A 24,538-nucleotide genomic window follows, 5' to 3' on the forward strand; every position below is an offset into this window, starting at 1 on the left:
GGGCCCAAACTGACAAAATCTATGAGCACACAGCTGTCATTGGAAAACATTTGGGTTCCAAAGAACCACCTGAGGGCTGTCCCAGCCTTCCACAGGTCAGAATGCCTTCCTTGGTAGAAGAGGCTCAAGGCCACTTCCCGCTCAGCAGCTACTTTACCTGGCTCTGCACAAGCTTGCTGCCTTGGCTTTGGCTGACCAGCCGAGTGCCAGGGTCACAGGACAGATGCCTATAGATTAGTGGCAGATTCCCGGTCTTACTCAAAGTGGCTGACATCCGCTGAAGGGCTAGCAGGAAGGAAGGAGCAGACAGATCCTACTCTTAGCAGCATGGCTTTTAGGGCTTAAGTTTCTCTGGACTTGGAGACAGGTACATTCAGAGACACATATGAGTCTGGGTTACCAATGGCCGGGTGGTGGTGGGAAGCACCTGTAAGGGCAGTGAGCTTCTGGGTCTTCTTCTCTGCTCGGCCTTTATGTGCAGCTGACTGACATCATAGCACCTTGGCTCTGATGCTCTCCCACAAGGTAGTGCTGTGCTGGATTATTAGAGGGACCGGGTCCACCCTGCTTCTGTGAGCTCTTGCCGCTGGCCAATAACCAATCCTTTTTCCTCTCCATTAGCTTCCTTGTGCCTTGCCCCAGGATGCATCTTTTGCCACAAAAACATTTAAATCTCAAGTGGAGGGGCTCTGCAACCCGCAACACAGCAAGCTCCAAGGGAGATGGGATCACTTAGTTGAATAAGTGGATATTCACCAAGGAAGCATGGTTCATTAGGGGAATTTACCCACCCATTTCCCCAATCTCTTTATCCAAATTCTCTCCGACTGGGAAACGAGCTGGTAAATATATTAGAATCCCCAAAGATTAAATTTATCTAATCTGACATCATGTCCAATTTGTGTAATTAAGCTATGACTTACTATAAAACATGTATTCTCACCAAGCATTCTCCAATTTGCCAATCTCTGACTTGTTCATCTCCTGTTGATAACTGTGTACCCAACCCAAGGTTTTTGCCAACACCTGGACAGCAACTGAACTGTCTTGGACAACAGCACCATCTAGTGATCAGTACAATAAGCCTTCTGACCTTGTGATTTCCACACACACCCATAACCAAGGTACATAGAATTAAGTCTCCCCCTTTCCTACTACTCAAATAGGCGAGTCCATTCTCCCTCAACTCTTTCTACAATGTTCATTACCTTTAACTCTCTTTCCTTTTTTCCCATTTCTCCCTCCTCTTCTTTAGCTTAAGAATCATTTATCTCTCTTCCCAAACCAAAAAAATCTACTTAAGTTTGTCAGTCTTCTGTTGAGGGAACTCACCTTCTTATTCATACCCACTTACCTTTTCGTTCCCTAATGAGGACAATTCGTCGTTCTTTCACTTCTGAGCTCAGATTATCTACCATCTTATTAATGCAATTATCCAGAACCAGGGAGTGGGTTTTGGACTTGATGTCCTTCCGACAAATGGGGCATTCTACCTTCCGCTTCATCCACTCATTGATACAGTAAGAGCAGAAACTGTGGGCACAGTTCAAGGTGACAGCCTATAATGGGAATGCAAACACATACATCAGAACCATCATGCTTACTTTTCCAGGGCTGTTGTGATCACAAATCTAGCACAGGAGTTCATTTCCAAGGCCAAATGGAAATTTAACCCTAATTCCATCTAGAGGGCTTATAGATGGTATTAGAATTGTTCTTGAGCATGGGAAAGTTTAAGTCAGATCGTTCAGCTTCTTTCTCAAAGGTAAGTTCATAGATGTAGGCTGATGGGTCTGTCTTGTTCCACCAACTCAGATGACACTACTAACGCGGCTTAGCTACCTTGCAAACAAACGTCACTGGACACAAGTAGGACTAGTAAGCGTGTGAATGTTTGGTGCACATACCTCACTAATTCTCTCATGGAAAACAAATGTATAACCTGCTGATGGTGAATCAGAGCTTCAATTTTAATAGACAATGGGGAGCACATTCTGAATACTCAGTATATAGAACGGAAGGAGCATCATCTATACTCAAAAGAAACAAAAAGACGGGGCGCCTGGGTGGCTCAGTGGGTTAAAGCCTCTGCCTTCAGCTCAGGTCATGATCCCAGGGTCCTGGGATCAAGCCCCGCATGGAGCCCTGTGTTGGGCTCTCTGCTCGGTGGGGAGCCTGCTTTCTCCTCTCTCTGCCTGCCTCTCTGCCTACTTGTGATCTCTGTCAAATAAATAAATAAAATCTTAAAAAAAAAAAAAGAAACAAAAAGAAAAATACATATAAAGACAATTAAAAAGGCTGGGGGGGGGGGAAGAAACTAAAAAAATGGAAAATATGTAATGGGTTCACAGACAGTGACTGAATCCTTAAGTAAATAAGCCTGTGAGAGGAGGGAAAGCAGAAGGGAGTCTAAAGCTGAGGAACTCCTCCAAGTCACTCCAATGGTCAGATTTCTGCCAGGGCCCTTTTCACTTCTGAAAATATAAACCGTCCTCTTTATTACACTTGTTTATATACATCTCTTAAGATACAAGTTTTTCTGAGGCTCAAAAGTCTTCATTCCTGCTTTTAGGATAGAAAATACCAGAAATTATGCATTTTTCAAATGCCAAATCTAGCACAGAAAGCCAACTAGGAGATATTTTGTTAACTATATGAGATAAATCCTCACAGGACTAAAAACCTGTCTGATTAACATAAAACCTCTTTTCAACACTGACTTTACGAGGTGACTGTGAAAAGGTCAGGCGGGTCTACGGTAAACAAGGGACGGGTCAGGTTGTTTGTCTCTTCTATGTCTGTGCAGATGTTCCGGGTGGGGTAACTCATCACCCAGCCCAACGCCCCTTCCCTTGCCTTCCTCCAGCAGAGCCCTGTCAAAGCCACACTGAGTGTCTCCAAAGTAGGCAATCAAATGACTAGAAACTATGGCGGAAATGATGACCTGAAGTCAAACTGGATCCAAGCAAAACAAACAGACCTGCCCTTCCCAGGAGGCTAATACACTCACCCTCCCTATAGACTACCAGAATGAAGGAAGGAGTGCGTGCATACACTCTCCTTTCTAAAGAAGTCTGGAAAGCACTGTCCTTTAACAACTTGACTTTAAGATGAGTGGTGTAAGATGAACTGGTCACAAATGATAGAATTTGTGACAAATAAAGTCAATGCAAAAATACGACATGGTAACAAATGGAAACCTAGAAGATGTTTTTGTTTTCATAGTGAGCCTCAGAGTGTCCCTGAAATATGTTCCACTTGGCTGCTGAATTCCCAAAGTGACCACACATGAGTGACATTTACCACCCTGTTGAAGGCTGCACTATCCGCCCACTCTCAGCTCCGCACCCATTCAGAGTAAAGAGAAGCTTTGTTGAGCAGCTTTACTCGGATACTTCAAAAATCTAATGTCATGTGGCCCCATTTTCTCCCAACAACAAAGAAATAAAGGCTTTATTGCAGCTAAAAATAGTGATTGTACCAAATAAACACCCAACAATGGACAAAATAAAAAGATCAGTAAAAGTAAAGAAGACCACAAAAAACAAACGAGATATGGCCATCTCTCGAGGTCACTTTGAGGTCAAATAACTACAATAGATTCCTAGAATAAAAATCTCTTCAGAATGTTTCCCTGTAGCAGAACCTGTGCAGCTGAGGCTCTGTTCAGGGTTGAGAGGAACAAGAAGGCAGGAGCCTCTGCTTGTCATTACCTCAATGAAGTATTCGGAGCAAATAATACACTGGAGCTCATTCTCTAGCACGTCATTCACATGGCTAAGCACTTCTTCCTTCTGTGCCTGCACCTTCTCCTTCTCTTCCTGCAAAGACACACAACCCCAACCCCACCTGTCATTTGGGGGAACCAACAAGAATGCACAACAGGACAGGGAGGAGTGTTAACTATCTGGAATAGGATTTGGGAATCCAAGTAAAATATTCAACCTGGTGCAGCAATAGGAGAATGAAAACCTTTCCCTGAGAGTTATGGTTTCTCACCACTGCTCTCTAATACAGGGCACTGTCTGCCTTTCTTTCCTCTCTCCACTTTTTGTGTATTTGCATTGTAGGTTCTGTCCCCTTTCCCAGAACTAACAGAAGATAGCATACTCACCCCACTGACCACATAAGATTAGAATGAGGCATTAAGCATCCTATAACTAACAGCAGTTTAGGGGTGATATAAAATCATCCCAAGCAACCAAGAATTCATTGGACACAAAAGCAGACATGAAAAACAGTCCATAGAGGCAGGAAGCCTAAATTAGTTTATAAGGTCCCCTGTGCTCCTTGCAGCTGCCTCTTCTACAAAATGAGGATAATACTTATACTCCCGGGACGCAAGAGGCTGAAAGAGTGCCTCTTCCTGGATCTTCAGGATCCAAGCTTTATGATGCTTGCCACCCCTCCTCCTACAGAGGTCTGCAGTCCAATTTCCTTCTGCTTTCACCAAGAGGTCAGACCCCCCTGTGGACACACTTTTTGGGAAGGATCCTAGGTATGTTCTCTTAAAGCAAACATTTATTTAAGTCAGCACCTCATCCCCTAAGCTGGAATTGTCAAGAGCCCCTGAAGGGAAAGGTAAGGCCATTTAGGGTATAGATGAGTAACTGATTAGTTTTTCATCTTTTACTGTCACTTCTAATCAAAGCAAAGACTGTCACACTGCCTAGGGCAACGAAGGATCTGGACCCATTTTAACTAGAGTCAAGTTCCCTGAAAACTTACAAATTGCTAGGTTTAAAAAGATGTGGTTTTTGGAAGTTAAGAAAGAAGGTACTATGTGATTTAAACAGAGGATAAGGATCTCAAACCAAATGAAAGTTGAGTCTCCTCTTTTCCGTACTCTGCTCCAGGTCTGCCTGTGGGGAAGGGTGGGCTGGGAGATGCAGTCAACCTCAGACTTTAAGTTCAGGTCAGAGGCTCCAAACTGCTGGCCCATGGACTGGATCTAGGTGACAGATTTGTTTAGTTTGGCCCTCATGGTATTAAAAAATACAACAAAAAAGACTTGATTTTGTTGCTAATATTTAAAGTTGAAACAATTCACATAAACATTTGGATTTCCATCTTCTGTGGAAAAGTCAGAAGCTCTGATAACAGTGGGCCTGCGTTTCTGGATGGCAACAACTGGCTGCAGCAGAGAAGAGCTGCCTCTTGGGGACAGAGGTGGGCAAGGGGGGTGGCGAGTGCCCCTTGCTAGTGTGCCTCTGTCCTCACAACTCCCTACTGTGGAGCCTGCACGCAGGTCACTTGACTCACTTCTACTTTCAGTCTTCCCTGGTGAGCACCTGAGTTTAGAACCCCTAATTTAGAGGCGCCTGGGTGGCTCAGTGGGTTAAAGCCTCTGCCTTTGGCTCAGGTCATGATCCCAGGGTCCTGAGATTGAGCCCCACATCGGGCTCTCTGCTCGGCAGGGAGCCTGCTTCCCCCTCTCTCTCTGCCTCTCTGTCTACTTGTGATCTCTGTCAAATAAATAAATAAATACAATCTTAAAAAAGAAAAAACCAAAAACCCCTAATTTAAGAATTCCACTGATGTGATGTGGGAAATAATGACCTACTGGCATCAGGACAAACTGTTTCTTGACTGTATCACCCCTTAGCCTGTGTCAACGAAACACTCTGAAGGAGCGTCTACCACCACAGCCAAAGGACAAGACTGCAGGATGAGTCTCATTCCCAGTATTTCGCTTCTAAATGAGGGAAGGAAAAAAACATCAGGCAGACCCTTCCATAGGCCTGAATAATTTTATGGATTATTTCCCCTGAGGCAAGGAACCACCATAATCTCCCTCTCCATTCACCAGAGCAACCCTTGCACTGTTGAAAATGCTGAGTTGCTTGTACTAACCAAATTCTAAACCTTCATCTTCTTTCTAGTACCTTGGTCTGTTCCAATTCTTTGTTCTTGGCTTGAATGATTGCTTCAAAGTCCTTCTTGCTGCGATTTAGTTCTTCCATTAGAGCCCGATGCTGCAGAAACATAGTAGATACATGATCAAGATGAGCTTATACTGCATCTTTCGTTTTAGCCACAAAGGAGCAGGCTTGCTCTCTCTCTCCCCTCTCCCCGTCAGTAGCTTTGGTTCAAGGGATCAATGGATTAGCAATTTCAAGAATACCTTTGTTCCTTCAGGACAGCCCACTTACCTGCTGGTTTTCTTCAGGGAAGGGGGCAGCTAGGGAGGGAGGTCATCAAATCCATTAATCCCTCTGGGAGTAACCCAACCTCAATGGCCATCCAAATCAACTAAAGAATTTAAACTGCCTTCCAGAGAGTCTGATTCTGTAGGTTTGGCTGGGGGCCCAGGAATGTGCATTTTTTAAAAAAAGCCACCCAAGTGATTCTGACAACCAGTGTTCAAGAGCTGGTAAAGTAATCGGAGGCTATCCAGCACTGGGAGTGGCTTTTAAGAATTAATCAGAGAGAACTGGAATTTCTAGATTATCATTTTCGTTGGAAAAAAAAAAAGCCCTTTAACCTATTTATTCTACAAATCACATACTACGTGCTTGTAAGGCAGTGCTGGCTGAACCCTGTCTGTGTCTTTTGGAAGCTGGCACACTCAAGAGCTAACAGCTCAATCACTGTGACTAACTGCCTACACTGAATGTCAAGAGATTCTACCTCTATGAAAATTTCTGAGCACCCTTGTGCTTACGTATAGCTTGCACTTTAATTCTCCTCTCAAATCCTTTCTTAAAAAAGGTGGAGGGACGCCTGGGTGGCTCAGTGAGTTAAAGCCTCTGCCTTTGGCTCAGGTCATGATCCCAGGGTCCAGGGACCGAGCCCCACATTGGGCTCTCTGCTCAGCAGGGAGCCTGCTTCCCGCGCTCTCTCTCTGTATCTCTGCCTACTTATCTCTGTCAAATAAATAAATTAAATCTTAAAAAAAAAAATCTGTTTCTTTAAAGGAAAAAAAAGGTGGAAAAGCTAAGTATTTCTAAAAAGATATTACTCAAGAAACAAACTTTAAAATGTGTGGTCTCCCCACAAAAAGCAGTTATATCGGAAGGCCCGGGTAGTCATCTTGACCACTGATTACATGTATGTGCCTAACTTACTCGTCTATAAAATGGGACAACAGGCACCCCTCCTACTTCAGTGTGAAGAAAAAGAAAATAACAGGTATGAAAGCATTTGGGAAAATTTTTAAAGCTCTATGTAAATGCAAGTTTTTGTAACTGCCTAGTACATAAAAAAGAATTGCTACAGAGGGACTCACAGGGTGGACCAAAAACAACCACTGCTTCAGTTGAGAGAGTGGTACGTCCCAAGGCATGTTGTTATAAACCATGACCTCAAAGTATCCCATTTTAGTCTAATGAATAGAAACTAGCCAAGTACCTCATGCTAAATGTTTTCCTATCTCTCAGGAGAGGGTGAGGAGTTGTGGGTACAAGGTGGTCAAAGATCCCTTGGGGATTTCCAAATAGCAGAACCTTACTCTTTTCCAGTCAATATCAAAACAATATCACAATACAATTTAATAATGCCTAAATGAGAAATATGCCTACTTTCCCACCTTAGAAAATAAACAACCTTAGAAAATAAAATTCCGAAAAGACTGAATTTTCACCCAATTCTTTTCAAGGCTAGTTGCACACCCCTTAGGGAAATCAAGGCAGGCATTCCCTCAAAGCTTAACAGTAATACAAGGCTGTTAGCTCTCTAAGAAGGTTGGGAGTTAGATATGCAATAAAAGAACATAGGGATAAATTCTCCTAAACAAATTCTAATGCAGTTGCTCACTATTCTCAAGGAGATTTGAACTATCCCACTAATCTCCTGACAAAACTTGCATCAAACTACTGATCGTAAACACATAAAGGACAGAAGGTAAAGCAGGTTTAAAAGATGCAAAAGAGCTTCTAAAAAAATTATCAGATGATAGTCAAGTTACATGAAATAAATTACTGGCAATCTTTGAGGGGAATTTTATTCCTGTGAGCCTTGCCCTTTCAGTAAATCGTTATGTTTTGCTGACTGTTAAACTCCACTCTCAACCTGACCTAAAACGCTTAACTGAAACATTCTTGAATGGTTTCTGGATGGCTTCAGCTCAGGAACAGGGAGGTAATAAAGGCCCTTGCAGGCCCTGGCGGCGAAGTCATAGCTTGAAATTCCCCTCTGCTGCCCTCACCTTTCTGGAAGTGCAGCCACTTCCCCCAGAGAGCCTCCTAATTGCTATAGGCTCCGTCCCATCTTCACTAGAGCAACGTCTGCTCAGATTAAGATGTAAGTTTTCATGCTGAGGTCTGGCATGTCTGTGAGGCCAAATCTCCGACCTGACGGTGTGAGCAGCTGCTCTGTCTGCAGACTGGAGATGCTACGGAGGTGTGTGCTAAACAGAGGAGGCAGCCAGTGGCCATGGGAAGCCCCAGCCCGCTATAATCTCAGAACAGTGGCAAGAGACGAGTTACCTCCTGCAGAGCCTGGGCCAGCTGTTGCTTCAGGTCCTCTTCTCCTTGCTCCTTCTCCAAACCCTGCAAAGCCAAAAACAAAATGGAAGGCTTCCCTACAGGGAGGAGGATAAAAGAAACAAAATCTAGCAATAAGCAGAGCAGTCTGGCTTCTGTAAGCATCTGGAAACAACAGGGGGCAGGGAGCAGGTGGAGAATCTCCCGTTTTACTTCCAGCGGTTGGCAGTAAGGGCTTTGAGCAGTGTGAACTACTCAAAGACCGCACACCTCAGGGCTGTCACCTTCAAGTTACCACTCAGGCTGCCCTGGAGAGAACCCCTGGGGTAATGCTGAGTCTCCTTCACAGGCTAACATCGTGATTCCCAGAAAGACGTAAACTGAGAGCTTTGAAGCCACCAAATGTCTAAACTCAGATATGGCCCCCTAGGTTGAGACTAACAAGTTCCGCCACATTTCTTCCCTCGATTCTGGCTGCCCTGTCTCTTAGTGTGAGTCTCCACCACTTCTACCCCATAAACTGTTTCGCCTCCTTGCTGCAAGTTATGCTCTGTTTTCTCCACTGGCCCCTTCTGATGTGGATGCCTTCCACATCATTGTTTCCCTATGTCCAGCACCTTGTACAAGACCCTCTGCACCCTTCCCTCTTTAAGAATTACCTACCCATTTAATATGCCAACTGGAAATTATTCTCTAATTTAAATATGTATTGACTTAAAACTGTCCTGATTATTTTACGTGTATAATATATCTCATCTCTTCAACAAGATTTATTTCTTAATGGCAAAAACCATTTATTAAGCATCTTTATAAACACCTGAAGTCCAAGTATTGTACACCAAGCAATGTAAGTGCTCCAAAAAAAAAAATCTGTGTGAAGCAGCTACAGTTAAATGAGTTTCTGAACAAGTAGTAGGAGTAGAATAAATCCTTAGGGGTTGGTGGGAGAGGGAAATGCAGCTCATAAACAAAGGACTAGATATATTTCACCATGAGCTATTTATAAATGACCCTCAAATACCCTAGAAATTCTCTAAGCCAGTACTTTCTCCCTTTACCATTTTGATACAGAAAAAAATTTTATAGCAACACCTGAAGGATGATCAAAGCAGTCACAAATATTAATTAATAATAACTCTTGTTCCCGAACACATTAGCTTTTAAAGAGGGTTCTGCTCTGGTGAAGGTGTCATACACTAAATATGTAAAGACGAACTCCCTCTATTGACTTCAAGAACTAGTCCAGGCTGGTAAGGGAAGCAAAAAAGTACACATAAGCAAGTACTGCATACCCTCAGAAAGAACTGTTTAATCCATGGCCTTCGCTCATGCTACCAGTTCAAGGAGACAGCAGAGATTAGGAGGAAATTTATAAATTGTTCAGAAATAAGCCAACACTACTGGTTGTTCCTTGTTCTGAGCAAAGTAAACAAAACAGAAAAGCTTATCCACTTCAATCCTGATTGGTCCTTTTTATTTCTAAGTCAACAATGGGGAATTCTTGACATTCAGTATTACCTGAACAAGTAGGTGGGAGTAAATGTGTGCTTCTTGCCAGACGGGAACTGACATTTTGAGCAGGGACCAGGATCAGCTCTAGCCTAGGAACTTTGTGCAAAAGCTTGCAATCTAAGCAAATGACTCAGGGATGGGCACACATTTGGTCTTACTCTGACACAGCTAAGACAGTCATTATTCTACCTTGCCCCTAAAGGCACTGGGGAAGGTGGCTTATCACTCAGCTCAACAACTGAGTCATAGTATACCTGTCCCCTGCTCAGGAAAGAAACAAAAACATTTTCTGCCTTTCTAGCTTCCTAGGTTAGCTACAGAGTTAACTAACCATCAGAGCTAGTAAGTTGCCAGGTACAACTGGGTATGCCTGACTCATCGCTGTCTTGGGGCTAAATGGTTTGGCTTTGACACAGCAAAGAAAAATAATTCATAAGGACCTGGAGTGCACTGTGGTTCTGTGGCACCTGACCTTCATCCAACCTCTCTCTGAACTTGCCTCAGTTATCAGGGGTCTCAGCTTTACATCCTGAGATCAGTTATGTCCTGGCTGGCTCTGCCAGCCACCTTACCCCAACATGGCACCCAAGCTCTGGCTCTTGACCACCATACTGAAGCTGTAACACTTTACTCCAACCCCTTTTCCCATCTCAAAGTCCTTAGTTCCCATTCCATCTCCTGTCCCTGGCACTCAGGACGTAGTCCCTGACCCAGAAACAGAGAGCTGTGGCCAGAGGCTCACCAAGGGCCTGCCCATCCCTGAGGAGCACTGGCAGGTCCTTTCCTCCTGTGTGGTACCTGGAGATGCTGTTCCTCTTCCTGGAAAGTCTTCTCTAGCTGCTCCACTCTGGCCTGTTGCTGGGCCTGCTCTGCACACAGCTGAGACTGTAAGTCCTGTAGCTCCTGCTCCATTTTCACAATTTTCTTTGAGTTCCCCTTTTGGGTTTGCTTTTTCACCTTCAGGACAGCTACCTGTTTTTCCTGCATTTGTGTTTTCAGCTTCAGAATCCTGGACATGGTCACCTTGAACAGCTCCAAGCTGCTCTGAGATACTGAAGGGTTTGAGGCTTTCTGCTTCTTATGATGAAGCTCTATGACTTTTGCAGAACCAGAGTGAACATGAGCCTCTGTGGCCTTCTCACTTGGCTCAACAGAAGTCAACTTAGGATCCAAATATTCACCGGGTTGACTGGCCACTTCACCTTTCCCATGAGACTTCACTGGCTGACCAGGTTCGCAAGATACTTTACTTATTTTGGATTTCAAATTTGAGGGGCCTTCAGCTCCAGGACCCTCTAATTCATCCAAACTAAATTTCCTTTTAGTTCTCAATCCCCTATTTTTTCCTGTCATCTGGTCATTCTTTGGGGCAAGACAAGGATACATCCTCTCCCGGTCTTCTTCAGTAACATCATATTCATACTCTGCATTCTCCTTATTCTCCAGAGGTACTCCGAGCTGGATGTGGTCTCCCTTATGGATAGAATAGACCTTTAAAGGTTCTAGACGTTCTCTGTTCAGCCAAACACCATTCAGACTCTGGAGAAAGGGAAAGAAAGACGAAGTAAGCTTCATGATTTTCCTCCTCTTAATGGAATTTCTCTCCTGCTGCTGCAAAACCTTCTGCCTTTTCAGAAGGAAAACCCTTGAGAACAAATAGGAAAGGTTCATAAACCATCACCCTTAGAAACAGCATTCTTTAAACAGCTTTGGCTTTTTACCTGCATTTCACATTCATGTCTCCATAGAGAACTGCTCATATAACAGGCAGGAATCACCTTATTACTGGCCAATGAATTACTCAAATAAATGCAGCAGCATTAAAAGAAACTGCAGTTGAGTAGTTCCTATTGACCTAAACTGGGGGCAATGGCCCAAGACTGGAAAAATGGCTATTAGCGAAGGAAGCAGCATCTAATGATGAGGTTCAAAAAGTAGGTTTAGCCAGGAAAGTCACACAAGCACTGTCTCTGAATGTGGCCCCCGAACACATTAGTGAATGAGGAAAGCACCTTCCAGTACATATAAACCTAAAAAGAATGTATTGGTACCTCGTATTGGGGTCAAACTACAGGTGGGATCTAACCCAATTAACAGCACCAGAGGTCCACTGGGGAACACAGCATAGTGACTAAGAGCTGGTGCTCTGGCCCAGACAGACTTGAGTTCACAGCCCAAATGTACCTTGGCTTTATAAGTTGCCTGGCCTTCAGTGACTTACTTAACCTCCATGTCCCAGTTTGTCTGCAAAATAGGGATAGTTTAATTCCTAACTCATACTGCTCTGTGAGGAATAAACAAAATAATACATGTAAAACACTTGAGCACAGTGACTCACGTATAACAAATGCTTGGTAAATATTTACTTTAATGATTTAAATTAAACCACAGTGTAGGAGTTGAGAGCATGGACCCTGGAGTCACACTACCTAGACTTGTAATCTGGCTTCATCACTTAATAGCTGTGTGACTCTTGGTAACTTTCTTAACCTCTCCACACCCCAGTTACCACATCTATAAGCTGGAGGATAATAATAGACTCTCCCTCATGGAGTTTGTGTAGATTTAATGAGATGACATATGTAATGTACTTAGAAAAGTGCCTGGCACATGGTAAGCATTATGTAAGTGTTCACTACTATTATTATGTTCTGGCGCAATCGACTTATCAACAGTTATTTCAATTCCGTGCTCACCATCTTGCAAGGTAAATATACCCAATGCAAAAGTAGAAGATATGAAAACAACTTATAGCAGCTGACTATGGAAAAGAAAACACGAGGGCACACATAAGTAAATGTGGGATTACACAGCATAGCGTATAAATGCAAAGGACTACCATGTAGAGCTGGGCTACAGAAGAGATGCTAAATAGAGATGACAGGTTCTAAAACAGACTTGAAACAAATGCAGGATTTAAAGTTTAAAAAAAGACAAGTGGGGGTGGGGCGCGCTCCTGGCTGGCTTGTTCTGAAAAGCATGAGACTCACGATCTCAGGGTTGTGAGTTCGAGCCCCATGTTGGGGGTAGAGATTACTTAAATAAATAAATTTGGAAGGGAGGGAGGGAGGGAAGAAAGGAAAAGACAAGTGGGCATTTTAACCCATTTGAAGAATTTGTCTTTGGGAGACAGGCCAGAGATGAAGGTCACATGTGAACTGGGACTAAGACTATGTTCAAGCTGGTAACTACAGCTACCTCCTCACAGCTAGAAAATATACCTGGTCAACCCAAATATGAGGGATGGAGGCTTGACCACAAGGCACAGAGGACGAAGACTAGAGACTGGATCTCAGCTCCGGGTTGGTATTACGCCCTTGTTTTTTATTTTATATTATGTGGCTGGAGGGGAGAGAGGAAGAGAAAAATGAACAGGATACATGCGGAAAGACTGACATTAACTCACTGCCTTGGGCCTAACCTGGCTTATCTGGCCAACCTTCTCCTAACCTCTCTATTCATATTCTGCCTGAGAAATGATGAGAGTGATCAGTTCTGCTGACTTCTGAAACAACACAGGCAGGGGAAAAAAAAAAAAAAAAGGAGGGGGAGGGAGGCCAAAAGAACCTATTTGAGAACAGTTCTATAGCAGAATAGTCGATTACAGATTATACACAGGAAAAAGTCCTCAGGGAAAGGAATATGACACAGGAGGCCACCTACTGCCAAGGTACAGATATTTAAGAAAAATCTCAAAGACAAAGAGAAGGTTAAATAAAAGAAGGTTACAGAAGCAGCCTAAGTCTGGAGAAAATAAGGAACCCCTAAAAAATTGGGGCAGACTTTCAAGACATACTGCAAACTGTCTACTAGATCCTCTGTAGTAACCTGCCTCCTTTCAGAGCCCTTTATACCCAGAAAATAAACTCTCAATATTTTACCATCCTACTGTACCCTTGAATCCCTCTGTTTATCCGTTCACCACTCCTTGGTGACATCTAGTGGTATACTTTGGACCACAGCCCTGAGTCAGGTCTGTTCACAAGGCGACTATAGAAAAGGTTGAAAATACCATGACTGTACAAGAACAATTGAGTACTGCCCAGGATATGATCTTAAATGCACTGGTTTAAATAAATCAAACTGTGTTCAAGCCTTTCTTTTTTTTTTTTTTTTTAAGATTTTATTTATTTATCTGAGAGAGAGAGAGAGAGAAATAGCGAGAGAGAGCACATAAGCAGGTAGGGAAGGGAGAAGCAGACTTGCTGCTGAGCAGGGAGCCCAACACAGGGCTCGATCCCAGGACCCTGAGATCATGACCTGAGCTAATGGCAGACATTTAACCAAATGAGCCACTCAGGTGTCCCGGTATTAGAAATTCTGTACTAAAGCATAATATACAAACATAAAAGTGTACAAATCATAAATGTACAACTAGATGAATAATTACAAAGTGAACATCTCAGTGTAACTACAAGGTTTAAAAAAAAAATTCCACATTCTCAGCATCCAGACTGCCCCCCCACCCCCTAATGCCTGCTTCCCTCTAGTCACTAAGCCCCTCCCCCCTCCATAAAGGGACTACTAGTCTGGCTTAACATCACACATTAGTTTTGCCAAGTTTGGACAATTATATAAATGGCATCATATAATATGTATTCTTTTGTGTTTGTCTTCTTTCACTCAATCTTGTTTGTGAAATTAATCCATGCCACTGGATACAGGAGTTCATTCATATTCATTCTAGGGTAGTGCTTCATTGTAAAACTGTATCCACTGTTGATGAACACTTGGGTTGTTTCCTTGGTAGTGAAAATATTGTCAGGAGGTGTATATATATGTGCAACTGTAATAAATAATGCCAAATAATTTTCAAAAATTGTTGTACCAATTTATACTTCTACCAAAAGACTATCTGCCCTCTATCCTTGCTAATGCCTGTGACTGTCGGTATTTAATTTTAGCCACTCTGGCAGGTATGTAATGGTATTCCATTGTGGTTTTAATTTGCATTTCCCTGATCACTAATGAGGTTGAACAACTTCTCAAGGATATTGAGCATTTGGATATAATCTTTTGTAAAGTGCCTGGCTCTTGCCCATTTTTAAAACTGGGTTATCTTTCTTTTTCTTATTGATTTGGAGTTCTGTACTATTCAAACATAAATGCTTCACTGGTTATGTGTGTAGCAAATATCTTCTTCCACTCTGAGTCTGCCTTCCCACTCTGAATGGTGTCTTTTGATGAATGGAAGTTCTTAATTTTAATGTGATAAAGCAGAATTTTTTTTAAAAGAACCCCAGGTAAGCCCAAAAACTGGAAATGGGGTTGAAAGCCACTGTTCTAGCTGCTGGAAGACCAGAAGCTGAACTGTCCCAAGCAAGAAGGTTTGTTCACAGACAATCAAATTCACCAGAGACATTAAATGCCATAGCCTACAGAAGCATGAAGGCAGGAATCACCAGGGAGCAGACGAACAACAACATGAGAGGAGAAGAATGAGAAACGTTCAAACAACACGCCTAAGTCTAGAGGACTGAAGGCAAGCAAACCCACCCAGGCATTTCAGACTGACTCTGAAACAACCAATTTTCTGAAAGAGCTTGATATTAATATATAAGATGAGCCATCTGAAGAGCTTTTCAACTGAAATGTACACAACTACAACATTCTGTGTGTGCAGAGTCAGCAGTCCTCCAAGGTTTTTTTTTTTAAGCCAATTTAAACTAAAATTGCATTTGTTGCAATTTTTGGATCTGTACTTAAGCTTTCACTTTCTGGCCATTCCAGCATATAAGAGATACCACTTAATGAAGAGAGAATGTAGTTCTGAGTTTTGAATTATTAGAAATCTCTACCTCTTGAAAAGACTTGGCAAGTGACTTCAAATATGACCATAACAATAATGTCCTGCACCTGAAATTCAAATCCTTCATCAGAAGAAGAGGACTGCCAAGGCATCATGCCAGAAAAAAGTCACAAAGTAAAGGAGCATCTGTTAAGGAAAAAAAAAGGCAGGGGCAGCGGGGTGCTTTTACCTGTAAGAACAGTTGCTCCATCAAAACACTCGAGTCACAGCTTCTCTTAAAAATCAGTTACCTCACAAATGGAATCAAAGCTAAGAGGCTTAAGCCAGAAAAGACTTGGAAGAATCAGGAGCCTGCCTTTGCTCTGTATTATCTGTCTGAACCCTAAAAGAGGAGTCTCATGGTAACAACAGCCCTAGAAGAAAGGGTACATGGCAAATGCTGGAAAGCAGCCCAGAAGCAGTCATGATCTGTGGCTGCTGTGGGCTGTCTCTGTATCCCTGAGGCTGACATTCAAGGAACACTAAAATCAGTCAGCTGGTGGCTTTCCAACCTCTCAAAATCCACTATCACATAAATGGAACACATCCATACGCACATAACAAGGACAAAAGCATGAGAGAACTCACATTTCTAATACTGCAACCCCATTTCTCAGACAGCCAATTCTGATAAGGAAAACACCTTTTCCTAAGGTGATCTGATATAAGCTATTGCAGGGCCTTTAAAACCTGGCATCTATGACTTAGATATGCATCATTAATTTTTTCTTAATCCTACAACTGGTACAGGTTTCCCCTGATATCCAAAAGTAGAGTGTTCCCATGACTCCTTTCTTCATAACCCAATGGTGTAAAGCAAAGCAATTACCATTAACTTATATGGAAAATTTTTTTATTGTTCCCAAACTCAAAATATAACCTCTCATAGGCTTTTCTGCTACTTTAGGACATCACCTGCTAACGGATGCACAAAGTAAATCAAGATTAAAGTACAGATGCTCACGGACACAGTTCAAAGCTATGGCACCTTGACGCTGAGATGCTGAGTGTAGTTCCCTGGGAAAGAGCTTAGCAGGGCCACTCTCAATGCTCTGGTGTGTGCTGCCTCTATCACAGCTCACTGCAAAACAAATGGTAAACACTATTTTTGCCTTTTTTTTTTTTTTTTTTTTGTAAAAGTGAAAATCCTCTTCTGATTTCTTTTCGTTAGCAAATATAGGCACCAATGCAGGTCTTTTGTAAAAGCAAAATGTAGGATAGGTAATGTGAACTTCCCAAAAGCAGGGCAAACCTATAGAGCAAATCAATGTACTTCACAGGTGTTTGACAATAGGACACAGCAGAGATTTATTTGAGTTGGAGCCCTGGCTCATGCACTCACTCAACTAGTCAGAAGGCCCTGGGCCAGTCAATTTCTCTCTCTGGGTCTCCGATTCCTCTGTTCCCGGAAGAGGTTAAACTTGATCATCTCTGAGGCCCTCTTTACAGTACACAGATTCCCATTCTACTCCTAATGACTTGCCAAGAGTGCCAAACCAATTTACTTAGCACTTAGACCCTCTCCTTCAACACAGTGCCAACTCAACTTCACCCTAGTTAGGGAGGTAGTTTCTCAATAGCTTAAATCTAGCAGTTTTAAGAATGTAAAATGAGGCAGGCCTGTGGGATACCTGTGATATTGTGAATTATAATTAGAAATACATATTTGATCTTTATCCCAGTTTCTAGCACAGAGCTACTAAAAACTCTTAGAATTTCCTAAGTGGTGAGACAGAAAGGTGTATGAGGCAACCCTGGTCCAGCCCCAGGTCACGTAATGGTAGGGTCTATTTGCTAAGGGAAGCAAACCTATCATTGGAGGGTTGAAACTTCCAGTCCCACCCTTCAACCTTCTGGGAGGAGAGAGGGGCTGGACATTGAATTGATCACCAATGCCCAAAAATTTAATCAACTCTGTGCTATGTAATAGAGCCTCCACAGAAACCCAAAAGGATGGGTTCAGAGAGCTTCTGGATTGGTGACTACATGGAGGTGTTGAGGGAGTGGCACACCCAGAGAGGACGTGAAAGCTCTATGCCCTTTCCCAAATACCTTGCTCTACACATCTCTTCTGCCTGGATGTTCATCTGTATCCTTTGTTCCAAGACTTTCATAATAAACTGGCAAACATAAACAAATGTTTCCCTGAGTTCTGTGAGGTACTCTAGCTAATTAATCAAATCCAAAGTGGGAGGAGGTCATTGGAACCAACTGGTTCCAGTTGGTTAGAAGTACAAGTAAACAACTTGGACTTGTGACTGGCATCCTTGGAGCCTCTAATCTACAGTTGTTAGTCAGAAGCATAGGTGCTAACCTGTGGAATCCCATGCTACCAGAACTAAGATGAATAGCAGGACACTGAGCTGGCGTCTCAAGCATTGTTTGGCGGTGTGTGGGTAACCCCCGCACCCACCCACCACACACACCTCAGAACTGGTCTCAGACCATTTACTACCTTTCCTTCTAACAGATGCCTGTACAACCCTTTCAACCAGAGCAGAGTAAGATGGTATCTGAAGACATTTCCTACTTCCTAATGCCTTAGCTGTCAACATTCGAATTTCTCTCAGCACACAGTTTCTATTTCTACAGTACCCCTGGGTGTGCTTGTGTATCTGCACTTTAGGTGCTTCCTAATTGCTGGGCTTTACACACTATTTCACTTCCCTTAGTATTCACACCAGACCAGTGCTTTTCAAAGCTGTTTAAAGCAGGAAAGTCCTGTATTCAAAAGTCTTCCTCAAGACATGAATATATAAAATGGATTTAAAAGGGGGTGGGAGTGTTGTTCTGATAGAAAGGAACTAGGAAGGGAAGGAACTAAGTGCAGTCAGCTCAGCTCCTTCCTCCTCCCAGTGCTCTAAATTATTGGCGTACTCCAGAATATGCATCGGATTTTTCCCAAGGTCTCTGTACCTGTGACTCACAAAGGCCAATTCCTCCAGTAACTTAGTCTAGTTTCTGGAGCAGGACCTACTGCCCCAATTCAAGAGTTTCCTTCAAAGTAATGAACTTTCATTCAAGTCATTAGAAATTATTTTGGGGCGCCTGGGTGGCTCAGTGGGTTAAGCCGCTGCCTTCGGCTCAGGTCATGATCTCAGGGTCCTGGGATCAAGTCCCCCATCGGGCTCTCTGCTCAGCGGGGAGCCTGCTTCCCTCTCTCTCTCTGCCTGCCTCTCTGTCTACTTGTGATCTCTCTCTGTCAAATAAATAAATAAAATCTTTAAAAAAAAAAAAGAAATAAAATCTTCAAAAAAAAATTAAAAAAAAAAAAGAAAAGAAGAAATTATTTTGGTATAACCTAATCTCTGGCAGCATACAGAAATGGTTGTGGGGAAGACAACTGGGTGGCTAGGGGAGAAGATTTACTTTTGAGCCTCTTAATTTTATATTCTGTATTACCTATGCAAAAAAAAAAAAAAGTAATTTAAAAATAAACAAAAATTCAGTAAAAGTCATTAGGCATCTGTAGATTCCTGTACCTTATTGTCCATAATTGTCCACTGGCCCTCGACATTCTGCTTCAAAACACAGTGGTTTCGGGAAATCATCAGAGGGCAGATTTTTGATACCAGCTGGTATGTGACACCAAATCCTCGCCCTATCGTCACCTAGGAAGACAACAACGTAAGAGACAATCAGTCATTTTGCTGAAAAGGGAGATCCTTTACCATCTTGTCAAGAAGCAATATTCAAACGTCCTGACTTATGAAACCAGACCCTCATAAAACCCATACTGCTTATCAGCTATCTCCTTCTGATACCATGGGAGCCACCAGGTAGAAAAAGGCAAGAAGTTCTGACAAGAAGAGGCAGCTGAATGAAGTTAGTCCGGGAATGTCAGGATTGGGACGACCCTGAGTTTTCATCATGAGATGGAGGAATCCTTTCCACACACCCCCATCAAGCAGTCTTAATGCTGCCAAGAACTACAGCCTCTATACAAGACAGTCCTTCCAGTTTTTCAATGGCCCTGATTTGGCGTCTTTCTTCCTATAAATTCCATCTGTTGGTTCTGGCTCTCCCCTGAACACTATGAAAAAATCTCCAACCCCCCTTCCACTTGACAGCTATAAAGTGTCTACCTAGTCTTCTCTTTTCTGGGCCCTATGTTCCCAGTGACTTCAAACTTAACTCCCATGACATAGGTTCGCACCCCTTTGCTACCCTAATACATCTGTTAAGGGGCTCCTGGTTTATTTTTATTCCTAGATGTCACATTTAAAAAAAATAATTTTTATAACACAGTCAAATGCAAGCATCACTTTCCCAGTTCTAGATATCATCACTGGGGCATATAAATTGCATTAGCTTTCACAGCAGATCTATCATGCTGCCAATGTATCCTCAGGCTTAGGAATGATTAAATTTCTTGGTCTAACCTTCCTCCAAGAATTGCTATGCTAAGTCATGTCTCTTCTGTCCTATACTTGACTAGTTGGTACATTTGGATTCAAGTGCAGGACCTTACATTGATTCCTATTAAATTTCATCTTGTTAGTTCAGCCTATCACATGAGCTTGTGAAGACCTTTCTGAATTTTTAATCTGCCATCAAACATACTCAATATCCCTTCCAGCTTTGACTCATCCACCATATTGATATGAGGCCTTCTATACATTCATTTAAGACACAGATAAAAAGACTGAAACAGAATGTAGCCAAAGGCAAAGCTCCCAGGAAAGCCTAGTAAACATTCCACTACACTATCTAGGTACACCTTTAACCAGTTGTAATTCAACCAGAAGTCTTTGGATCAAGTCCATATTTTCTATCTTATCCATGAGGACGGCATGAGAGCCTTGGAAAAAGGTTGCAAAGAAGCCTCAGTTCTTATCTGTCACACTTTTCTGATGGACCAGTCTAGTTTCTAATAACCCTGTCAAGGAAGAAAATTAAATTCCCCTGAGATTTAGATCTTAGAATCCCCTGCTGCTTCTTTTTGGTGTACAAGCCACCTCTATAATGACCCATACCACAACCTTAGTTAAGAACAGTAAGTCAAATGGCCTGTGGTTTTCTAAAAGCTCCCCATTTTGTTCTTTTTGAAAATCTTTCAGAATCATGCCAGTCCTCCTCAGTTCCTCAAAGACCATCAAATGCTTCCCCTAAAACTCCCATCACAGTAACTGACACTAGTATCCAAGCAACTGCTTAGCCCAAAACCCAGGAGCCATCTTTGATTTTTCTGTCCCCCCTCCTCACATTCAAATCATCAGCAAATTCTACTGGTTGTATTCAAATATATCCCAAACCTGTCCACTTCTCTCTATCTCTATGGCCAATACCTTAGTCCAAACAACCTGACCTCCTCCAGCTGTTTTTACTCCTGCCCTGCATTCCCTTACTCCGACCAACTTCATTCTCCACACAGCAGCTGGAGTGGTAATGTAAAATCTTTAAAACAGACCATTTCCCTTCTTTCCAAACTATACTGATGATCCAAACTTCCTTCCATAGCCTATAAGGCCTGAATGTCCCAACCCCTACAGCTCTTTAGTCTTATCTCGTATTACAGTCAGAAACACCACTACCTGAGGGTCTTTCTTCCAGTCCCCTCTACTTAGAACACTCTTCTGAGACATCTGTAGGGGCTCCTTCTCATCTTTCAAGTTTCAACTCCTCAAGGGCCTACCCTGATTACCCTAAAGTTGTTGCCTGCTCCCTCCCCCACCATTGCATTCCTTCATTTTGTTAGTATGCACTTATCACAATCCAAAATGATCTTGTTTCCTTTACCTATTCCCTACCCCTTACTAAAACATAAATTTCATAAGCAGGGACCTTATCTATCTTGTGTACCACTGTATTTCTATACCTGGGACAGTGCTTAGTAAATATGTGTGAGTGAATAAAGGAATAAAGAGCTTCTGAGAGTCCTCCCAGATTCAAGGATGAGCACTTTTCAGGTCAGAAGTTGGAAACTGGGTTATTATCACTGGAAACTATAGTGCAGCAGCCAGGAACTCTTACAATTTGACTTAAGTTCTTCAGTTCTTTTTTTTTTTTTTTTAAGATTTTATTTATTCATTTAATAGAGGGAGAGTAGCAGCAGGCAGAGTGGGAGGGAGAAGCGGGCTCCCTGCTGAATGTGGGACTCAATCCCAGGACCCTGGGATCACGACCCGAGCCAAAGGCAGCTGCTCAACAAACTGAGCCACCCAGGCATCCCAGTTCTTCAGTTCTTTGAACAGTTTGCCAGAAATTCCATTTACTATCCAACTTCCCCTGAATATATCTATATTATATATTTAAAGGATATTTAATTACATACATGTAAATTTAAAGCATAATTCTATTTATTTATTTATTTATTTATTTATTTATTTATTTAAGAGATACATATGGAACCTGGGTGGCTCAGTCGTTCAGCATCTGCCTTCGGCTCAGGGCACGATCCCCAGGTGCTGGGACTAAGCCCCACATCTGGCTCCCTGCTCAGCAAGGAGCCTGCTTCTCCCTCTCCCTCTGCCTGCTGCTCCCCCTGCTTGTGCTCCCTCTCTGTGTCTCTCTCTAATAAATAAATACAATATTTAAAAAAATAAAGGATAAAAATGGAATGTTTAGGGGCGCCTGGGTGGCTCAGTGGGTTAAGCCTCTGCCTTCCACTCAGGTCATGATCTCAGGGTCCTAGGATTGAGCCCAGCATCGGGCTCTCTGGTCAGCAGAGAGCCCGTTTCCCCCCGCTATCTCTCTGCCTGCCTCAGTGCCTACTTGTGGTCTCTCTGTCAAATAAATAAAATCTAAAAAAAAAAAAAAATAATAATGGAATGTTTAGGGGCACCTGGCTGGCTCACCCAGTAGAACATACACCTCTTGATCTCAGGGTCATGAGGTCAAGCCCCAGGAGAGGCATGGAGCCTACTTAAAATCATTTATTTATTTATAAAATTTTTTAGAGATGAAATGTTTAAGGGTTTATCTGTCATCCTGGAACAGTTAAGAATTTCCATGTAGGTAGCTTTTTTTTTTTTTTTTTTTTAAATTTGAAAGACCGCTGAGTATGGAGCCTATAATGGGGCTTGATCTCATGACCCTGAGCTGAAATCAAGACTCACCTGCCTAACCAACTGAGTCACCCAGGTATCCTGGTAGCTTTATTTCTAATAAAGGAAGTACTCCACAGGCCATTTTAATACTTGAGAGGAGACAGCCAGGTTGCCATTGAGAGCTGTCTGGATAAAGTATTACAGAAAAGGGAGATGAGTGCCTTTTTCTAAAATAGTCTCCTACAGACTCTGAATCCAGGGAAGTAAGGAACCACTCTTTTTTGTCGTTCCCTTTACAGTCTGGTCCTGTAATTTACCTAGGTACACCAAGGTTAGAGTCTGTGGTGTGCTTATCCAGATATTCCAGCATTATTTGCACATAAAAGTAAATTTCCCATGGGAATTGAGTGCCAACAAATGACCTATGCAAGTGTTGGGGGTTGTTCCTATTTACAACAGTTTTGCAAGCCATTGTTCTTACCCATCTTGGTTGCTAGCTCATTTCTCCTGGGCATGACTCCTATTCTTTCCCAGATGGCCAGCAAATACTCTAGAACCATCCTTTCCCTTTTCCAAGCCCTTAAGGCAAAAAAGCTTCATGAAAACCAAATACAAGAAAAGAAAAAGAGAAAAACAAGGATAATATGGTTTTTTCCAAAGACCTAGATACTTGTAAGACCAAGATAATTCATAATACATCTCTACCTAATTTGTTTTTCCCCCAAACTCTCTGGATCGGTTCAAGAAGTTTAAGGACAGGGGTGCCTGGCTGGCTCAGTTGGTGGAGCAAGCAACTCTTGATCTCAGGGTCCTGAGTTTGAGCCCCACTTTGGGAGCAGAGATTACTTAAACAAAAACAAAAATAAAACAACAAAAAAAAGCAAACAAAAGGCCTCTTTGGGGGGGCGGGGAGAAGTTTGAGTACACCCATTCAGACAGACAATTTACAGCTGTATTCCCTCCAGTGAAATGAGAAGAACCTTGTTTTATTCTTTTATCAGGGAAATAGGAGACTTTGATGGGTACTGGAAAGGCAGGAAACTGATTCTGCTGCTATAACTAAATCATGTAAGTACACCTCCTAAATCTTATGCACACCACCTTGTGCTATGGTTTCAGGCCCACTAAAATAAGTTAGACTTCATCTCTTGCCTTAATTCAGACCTCTCTTCATACACACTGCAGGCTATGCTCCAACTACTTCCTAATACCAGACCCTGCAGACACTTAGGCCTGGCAGGTCTCTTACACAGCACCCCGGACAAGCCAGTCTTCCTACTATGTCTTTACCATTCACTATAGTTTGTATGTGTCTCTCCCCACAGAGGTGGCTCTACACAAAATTATCCAAAAGTTTAAAATACATATAGGAACACTTTACAGTTCTTCTTACTTTTGCTACAGGGGCTTTAATTCTTTTTGCCCCCAACTCCTATTTTCACTCCCAGTGCTATCAAGCTATTCAGAAGTAATGAATTAGTCCACATCAATTGAATATGAAAGAATGTTAACAACTGACTAAGTACTTTATAGGGCTGTATGTGAGTGTGGGACACTTGCAGGGCTCAGATTAAGTAATACTTACAAAAGCCCAAACCCAATACAAAATAGGGAATAGCTACTAATATTTAGGTGTCAATATCTTCATTTGTGAAACTTCCCAAAGGTAAATGCTTTTGGAAAAAGCCAGGCAGGGAAAGGTCAATGTTCAAGCTAAAAGAATGTGTGCTGAGAGGTGCCTGGGTAGCTCAGTTGGTTAAGCATCGAGCTGTCAGTTTTAGCTCAGGTCATGATCTCGGGGTTGTGGAATTGAGCCCTGTGCGGTG

At 42.5% G+C, this 24,538-nt stretch overlaps 1 protein-coding gene across 5 annotated transcripts in view; it reads right to left on the bottom strand.

The window, feature by feature from the left end:
* The window catches only part of RNF8 (ring finger protein 8), a 48,986-nt gene that overhangs the window by 22,615 nt on the left and 1,833 nt on the right, over positions 1–24,538 (bottom strand). For 2 of the 5 annotated variants that reach the window (XM_032862321.1, XM_032862326.1), the window contains exons 2-7: positions 19,206–19,334; positions 10,734–11,474; positions 8,427–8,489; positions 5,886–5,975; positions 3,714–3,821; positions 1,355–1,559 (exon numbers count right to left, since the gene is read on the bottom strand). In XM_032862321.1, coding sequence (XP_032718212.1) covers positions 1,355–1,559; positions 3,714–3,821; positions 5,886–5,975; positions 8,427–8,489; positions 10,734–11,474; positions 19,206–19,334 — 1,336 coding nt within the window. The remainder of the gene's footprint in view (positions 1–1,354; positions 1,560–3,713; positions 3,822–5,885; positions 5,976–8,426; positions 8,490–10,733; positions 11,475–19,205; positions 19,335–24,538) is intronic. The other 3 variants (XM_032862323.1, XM_032862322.1, XM_032862325.1) reach the window with 3 other exon arrangements.

Source organism: Lontra canadensis, unplaced genomic scaffold (genome assembly GCF_010015895.1).
Source record: "Lontra canadensis isolate GAN:19392208 unplaced genomic scaffold, GSC_riverotter_1.0 scaffold23, whole genome shotgun sequence".
Lineage (NCBI taxonomy): Eukaryota > Metazoa > Chordata > Mammalia > Carnivora > Mustelidae > Lontra > Lontra canadensis.